The 8,181-nt window shown below is 37.9% G+C and overlaps 1 protein-coding gene across 1 annotated transcript; it reads left to right on the forward strand.

Moving 5' to 3' along the window:
- Positions 1–5,809: 5,809 nt before the first annotated feature.
- On the forward strand, positions 5,810–6,910 carry LOC139732915 (uncharacterized). The gene has a single exon (XM_071643752.1). It carries the CDS (start codon positions 5,810–5,812, stop codon positions 6,908–6,910), a length of 1,101 nt encoding a protein of 366 aa, XP_071499853.1.
- The last annotated feature ends 1,271 nt before the right edge of the window (positions 6,911–8,181 follow it).

Below are 8,181 nucleotides of genomic sequence, written 5' to 3' on the forward strand. Positions count from 1 at the left end.
AGTCTTTAATTTACGGCTCAAAGCACATCTTTTCATTTAACTGTTCGTTATCATCAAACACATCAGAAGCTTTTGCAGCGCAGAAGAATATATATATATCACTCGAATTAAAAATATGCCGTTTTTAGCTCCCAACTCCTGAACATTAAATACGTTTTCTTCCCCTTCCCTTCTTTCCTCTTCTCTTTACTTTTGCTATTTGAGTACCCTCTTATTCTTGTCCCTTATTCTCGTTTTTCTTATTTTTCCTTTTGTATTTTCCACCTCGTGTTGTCCTTTTCGGTCAAGTGACATTCAAAATACATGAAAGTTTTGTGTTAGATATTCTATATATACGTATGTGTTGTGTTCCTTCTGTTAAAAAAAATGAATTGTTCCAAGTCGTAATTCTTACGCGCCCTTGTCCAATTCAAGCGATTTGATAATTGACGAACGGACTCCTCCACCTTTATACAAATAAATTAACAAACGGACTCCTCCACCTTTATACCAATAAAGATTTGTCGTCATGAAATATAGAATGTATTATTTACATAATTATACTGCGAACCCCTGGTTATATGTCCATGATTTTCGAATATGTGATATTGTCATACTTATTTTTGTTCTATACAATGGATAAATAAAACTTACTGAAACTGAAACTGAAACACATCCATGCACACACACACACAAACACACACTCACATACACACACACAAGTGAGCGCAGCACGCAAACAGAAAAGGCTCCGGGACTATGATTAGTTCCTGAGTGTAATCGGCCTTCTTGATCGTTTTTTTTTTCTTATTCGTTTATTTCTTTACACAAACGATGCAGGTAGGTCTATATACAACTAAAAGTAGACTTCATAATCATGATAGTAATCAAACTATTCGAATCCATTTTTTTTTTAAATTCTGCGTTCTTTTGGATGAGCACATGCAGTCAAATGCAAGTCAGAATATCTTACTCAAGTCAGATATTGGTCAATCAGAATTTGGTACTTAGATAATTATGTATGTTTAATGTTTTATGTTTAATGAAGATCTCAACCTTTTTGCAACAGTGCCCAGGAGACAGTTCTCTATCCTACACAAATATAAAGTACACTGATCAATGACAGCAAAAAGAGTGATCATATGCCTTTTTCATTCCAGGTCATGAACTAAGAATTCAGTCCGGTGAGGTGTTCTGATGATCAGTTCATCGATTAACCACGAACTTCTCCCAGTCTTACCACCTTACGACGTGAAATCGCCAGTATAGGACAAACCTACTACAACCCTGCACCATCCTCCATTTCGACTTCATGCATTATGGGCGGCAATACTTCGCTGAAAATCATGCCCAAACAGCGTGAGAAGGAAGAACAGCCAGCTAAGGCTGAAAAACATGTCAAGTTTCAACACCAAGTTCATGAGAAGAGGTAAACCATATCACAGTCAAAACAGGAAATTTTAATCAGATAGGAATGTCTTCAAATCGTCCGTATGACTTTCAGTTTTGATGGCAGGCAGGATAGTGGATAAAGCTTGCATACCGGGTTTCTTAAAAAAAAAGAATGGAAAGTTCCAAGTGTATGTTTCTGACCTTTGTAAAATCATGTTCAGTTCAGTTGAAAAACATTTTGCAATGATTGCTTCACAAAAGGAAAACCAGTCGGGAATTTTCACCGTGATTGACATGAGTTTTCAATAGGCACATTTCGACTCATGATTACAATGATTCGCAGACTTAACTGATCATCTGGATTAGGGCTGGTTTTATTCTCTCAGCCATTCGAACTTTGTGTTGCATTGTACAAAATGATCGACTACTTTGATTGCATGATAAGGTTAGCATCTGGGAAACCTATATCCATTTGTGTACGTTACATCGACTTTCTCCTGTTTGTGATTCGTCACATAGGAGATTGCCTAATTGTCAGGTATTCACGAAGAAGGGAAGATCTGGTTATGGCCTCCATCGAGGGTTACTCATTTCAAAGTACTAGTGCACAAAAAAAAATGATTAAAAAGGAAAACAACAACTACAAACTTGGTTCATTGATGATCAGAAATTTAAAAAGAAATGTCTGAACTACCTCCTTGCATGCCAATAAGTCTCCGAATGAAAATGAATGAATAGCTCGAACACACAAAAGATGCTCATCATTAACAGAAATAACCATGTGATGCCTTTAATCACTGCAATGTAAATGGATGTGCTATTGTCTATTGTGGTGAGTATACCGGCCTATGGTGTAGGCCTTGATTTTGTAGTCTCATAATTGTTAGAAAGGTACAATAAATGGATGTTTAAATTCGTTATGTTTCAGTCATAACACTCTGACGAAACACTAATGTAAGCTGATTATACGACAGAAATGAATACATTTAGTTCACACAGCAGATCTTGGATGTATTGTATCACACATCTCCCTTGTAAATTGAGAGGCATGTAAGTAACCCCACCGCAACAAAAGACTGAATCTTATCAATTAGAAATCTCTCTCTCTTTTTTTTTTTTAAAGCTCGATGTTCTATTGGAGATGACGCCTGTCTGGAGTTCAGGAGGTCTTAGTTTCGAATCCTGCTCGAGCACGTACGCCCATAATTGTTTATCATGGCTGCTACTAGAACACTAATCATTTCAGTGCTTTGTCGATATAGGGCAATCGTCAATCAGTTGCAGCAGAAATCTATCCTTGATGACCCAATATTACAGATTTAATGCATTTACTGCCACCCATGCATTGTTTTCACTTAGGGCTTTATCCCCTTTAATACTGTAGGGGACTCAATCAGGGATACAATAGGATTTGCATCAAACTTGAACAAGCAGAACTGATAGAGGCACTTGATTATTCACGTAATTAATGTATATAATTATACAGAATTCAAAATGGGCCCATTCCTCTCAATTTATCACAGGATGTCAGATGACGTGGATACCCTTCTGACAGATATTGCAGGAGATATCTCACACGATAGAGACATTGAGAACCTGGGGAAACGATTGGGTTTCCCTTTAGGAGTAATCCAGGACTTTATCAAAACCAACGGTCGTTACCATGAATTTACAAATAATGGAACTGTCAGCATGCTCCGTAAATGGAGGGAGAGGGTGAGCCCGTCGTCACTTCGATCAGAATTGAGAGAAGCTCTGATGAGAGCCAATCTTGTCCGGATTGCTGAGACACATCTACCCTCTGGTAGGTCATCATACTTTAAAGATGAAATGATGAAAATTAGTGTGTGCACTGTGCAGTCTAAAAACGATGTATAGAGTAATCTTCCTAAAGACAGAGTGATACAGGAGACAAACATGATAGTGATCATTAAAAGAGTAGTCCTGATTAGACTGTACGCCGTAATTATTGTCATGATCTATTCCTCTACCATTTTTTGTTACATGCATAGAGTATGTGTGGTTATGTTCACTGTCGTTTTTGTTTCATGATTGCGATGTTATTGTTATGTAGCCTAGATGTTATTTATATGGTCAAATGAATAAATGAATCAATCAATAAATAAAATAGATAATGATAATGATAGCTCATGGGAGAACAAATAGTCATATACGCACTTTTTGCGGCATCATGTCATCATCTCAAGCCCTCTGTTTCCTCTCATCCACCTGCCAATTAAAGTTTAGTCTAGAATTACTTGAATAAAATGCCAGGCTGCCAGTTACAAGCAGCATTCTGCTGAAGGAGCCAAGTATTGGTTCATAAAATAATTCACCACTTTCTGTGTTGTACAGGGACAATAACAACAACACTATTATATTCTGGCTTCATGGCAATAACCGCAGTGGCTACGTAGCATCAATATGAGCAAAGATCAGAGGGGAGGGGATAACTCGTAACAGGGGCAATGACGATAGGTCACGATAGGGGTTACTCCCAATCCTCTTAGATTCTGTACTTTTCAAATAGTTTACTGTACAATTTATTCCCCGAAATCAACCTTCATAATCCTTCTGCCCTATTTTATTTCTTTACTTACCAAACTTGTATGAATGCATATATTTCATGATCTCTTGTCATCAAGTATTTTGAAAGAGATTTTGAAATTGTTCAAACATACCATTAAGAATACTTTCAATATACTACAATTAATATTCTAATCATCTGCAGTAACTTTGTGTAATTTTAATTAAAAAACACAAAGGTTGAATGTAAGCTGTATCATAACTCCCAGCATGAAGGAATCATGCTGAGAGAATATGCTTAAGATGAAATTGCCAGTGTTATTTCAGCTTATCACTTGACAGTTGCCTTCAGCTATATATTATAGTAATCTGTCATTTGTCTTGAGGATGACATTGTGAGTGTTTCAACTACGAAAATGTAGGAATCGATTGACAGAATCCACACACTTTTTACAGACGCCTTGTCTACCTAATTTATACTCTGCTAGACATATTTATATTTTTCTCTCATCTCTCATATTCAGATATCTTTTCCCAAAGGTACACAGTTGCATAATGATGTATACTTGGTAGTACATTGTATTTATTGGCACTCATTTGGGAGTTACAGATTAGAAATTACATCATAGTAAAAATGTGATAATAGGAATTGACTGGCAGGCTTTCCAATCTGATTGAAATATTACATGTGTAGCCATACAATCAGATACTGAATCTTTGAATTAAGTCTGCGGCAGCATAGTGTGCGAAGGTATTTACATTAAAATTATGTGCCTGTTTGTTTGATTTTTTTTTTTAAAGGGGATTAGCGTAATGTTGCTCCATTCGACCACACCTCTAAAGATCAATTTATTCGGAACTGGCCAAAATGGTTTTTGATTCCAGTCGATATTTTTTCCCTTTTTATGTGCTTGTGTGGTTATGATTAAAATATGGTAAAACAGTGAATGATTGTGAATGACTTTAGACGTTAGATTACAGTCTTCTTCTTCTTGTGTCCACGCTGCACTATGTCAGTAAGAAGATGTTTAGAGGATTTCAAGGGTTTTTTTTATCAATCAAAGGAGGGTAATGGTACAACAAATGTTAAACGGGTGTTAGAAATGGCAGCAATATTTTGTAGCCCGTTATCCTCCCCCCCCCCCCCATTTCCCTGCGCCGCAGGAGGAGGGTCTGTGATTAACAATGTGACATCCGTGAAGTCTAATCATTTTAGCGTTGTATTGGCCTAATAATGAGATGACTAAATCCCTGATTTGGTATACATAGAAGAATCCTTGTTGCATTGTCCATTCCAGATTTAGTTGGAATTGATGATCTCAAATTTGCTTTCTTTCAGATTCATCAGGCTCACCAAGTTCAGTCTCAGCCAGTAAAGGCACTATAAATGACAGAATTCAACAAATCAAGGAGGGGCTACAGGAACATTATGTCAGCATGTACAGCAGTGTGTGCACTTCCCCTCTTTATCCGGAATCATCAGTGAAGCTGCAGGATATCTACACAAATTTAGTGATGCTCTCTAATGATAAGAGGGATGAAAAAAAGGAAATCAGTTATGATAATTTCATTAAACACTTGGAGCAGATTGGCTCTAAAAAAGGTATGCGCAAACGTATTGCAGTTTGTGGAGAAGCGGGTGTTGGCAAGACAACTTTCCTTGCTAAACTTGCACTTGACTGGGCTTTGGGAAGATGTCTGCAGACCATTGATCTCCTTTTCCTAATTCATCTTAGGGAAATCGAGGAGAGTGCATGCTTTAGTCATACCATCATGAACAATTTGTCTGACGACCTGGACTGTGATTGGGTTGAATTAGACGAATACATTCGAACGAACCAGCAGAAAGTACTGATTCTCTATGACGGTCTTGATGAGTACGGTCAGGATATTAGCGTAAAAGCTTCAAGAGATGCCACCCCTGCAAGTGATCAAGTGCGAGAAGTTCAAAAATTCCAGAGTTATTGTTACAACTAGACCGTGGAAAGCTGATCGAATAAGAGCCGATGAGAAATTGAAGAAGCAGTACGCATTTGTTAAGATTGAGGGCTTCCAGCCAAGTGATATTTCCTGCTACATTTCGAAATTCTTCCAAAACGACGAAGAGGCCAGAGAGAGTCTCATTAGATTGATGACAGAGAAGGACAGCCTTGTAGCAGAGAATATGGCACCCTACCCCATTTACTGCAGCATGCTTTGTTTCATTTGGCAGAACGAAGGAAGCCGCAGTGTGATTCAGGAACTAAAGACATTTTCCAAACTCTTCGACCAATTGATCCTCCTTCTTAAAGAGCACTATGCTAGTAAGGTGACTGACCAAGAAGACCAACAAAAGAAATTAAAGGAAGGTGGCGACTGTTTACAGAATTTTGGCAAAGATGCTTTGTATAGTCTCCTTCGTAACGAACTTGTATTCAGAGGAAAAGACCTCACTGCAGGTGAAAATGATTTACAGACGGCATGTGATATTGGGGTCCTCACAAGAGAGAAGCGTTTTGTTTCAAAGTGCGAAAACAACAAGAGGAAAACAGAACTTGTAGTTGAATACCGAATACCCCACAAGTTATTTCATGAGTATCTAGCGGGAATACATCTGGCATGGCTGTATGAGAACAACCTGGAGGAGTTCAACAAGCTGACAAAGCAGCTGATTGATGACTACCAGTTGTATCGATACCTCCTCTACTTCACTGCAGCACAAGGACTAGATGTTGGAACGGCTGTCCTAGGTTTCTTATGTGAGATGTTGAATGTTGAGGATAAGGACGAACTGTTGTTTGTCATTAATGTCGCCTTTGAATGCAATTATCTGGATGCCGCCAAGCCTCTGATTCTTCATCTTAACACACTTTCATTATTGCTGATTAGAGGATCTGACCATACAACTTCTGGATGGATGTATGTACTTCAGGCCTGTAGTTACTCTGTAAGCATTGTTCACCTTTCCTTCACATCACTACGTTTCTATATTACTGTTATGCCGCATACACAGCAGCAGGGTACATCATTATAGCTTTATTTTCACGAGAGTTATGATTATACGGGAATTCTTATAATTCTCATGACCTGTTTTAATTCTGCAGTCAAAGTTCATTTGTTGTATTTTGTGTGCCTCACACACACATACACACACGCACAATGAGAGGCCGGATCAAAAAGAAAACGAGGATGTCAATCGCATACCCAACTTGTGACATTCAACTGATCATGCATTCAGAATTGATATCTCTGCAAGTTGTTAGCACAATTTTCACTGAAAAATACCAAATATTCCTCTTTCCATCATTTCTGTTTAGATTATTGCACATTTCAAGTGTAACACAAACGCAAAACTGAATGTCTTAATGTTCTACTTCTTCAATCATCAGGCATCGGAGCGTTCAGATAAATGTGATATAGCAGACAAGGACGATAGTCCTGCTTCTTCTGCTCGACTTGCTGGTCGAGGCATTTGCTCACTATCCAATCTCATGTCAATGGAACTGGACGACGTCCAGCTGCATGACGCGTTCTACACAGGAATGGCTTCTATGGCCTCACAATCAAAGGTTAGAATCTTCTGTTCAAAGAGTATTACTATTTTCTTTACTTTTCTTTGTCGATTTTGGCATCAGCTGTGATTGCTGTAAGAAGGTTCGAATGAATCTATTAAAGTGCTTGTATGATACATTATTATGTGTTTTTTTCTCTAATTTTAACAGCGTAGAAATAATTTGTAAGAATTGAGTTAACTTCCACTCAGGAGATGATGATACACAGTTATAACATCAAAGATGGTTGATGCATAAGTATACGTTAGAAGAATCATGTGCTGTGGAAACAGTGGAACCTTATGGACGCCATTTAAATGAAAGAAAAAACATAATGTTTTAGAATCGTGCTTTCCAACCTTAGAGAATCGTTTGTTACCCTGCATCACAAAACAAACAGAAAATCGCCAGACATAAAATTAAGAGCATATTCTGAAAGAGCAGCCTTTAAGCTTTAAAATGATGTATAACTCAAATCAAATGGACTCTTCTAATCTATCTAAATATTGCACAGAAACCGCACACTCAGGAAAAGTGTGAACTGAGAAAAGAGACTCTGAAGTACCGTGTCTTTTCAAGCGCTTATCTTCACCAAGCCGTGCTGGCTGTGCCATGAATGGGAGAAAAAACAGGATGAAAACCACCAGAGTAACAGCAACGAATGAATTATTAGATTAAACTGAAATTAAGCTTGCCTTATCAACACACTCCGTCCTTAATTAATGTCAACTTTCCAAGTAGCAGCATCATCCTT

This window comes from Diadema antillarum, unplaced genomic scaffold, assembly GCF_040938485.1.
Source record: "Diadema antillarum isolate AM-2024a unplaced genomic scaffold, OU_Dant_1.0 seq00000455_RagTag, whole genome shotgun sequence".
Taxonomy (NCBI): domain Eukaryota; kingdom Metazoa; phylum Echinodermata; class Echinoidea; order Diadematoida; family Diadematidae; genus Diadema; species Diadema antillarum.

What these genes read in the sequence shown, in the direction of transcription:
- LOC139732915 (XM_071643752.1), top strand. Translation starts at nt 5,810, where the DNA reads ATGCCACCCCTGCAAGTGATCAAGTGCGAGAAGTTCAAAAATTCCAGA.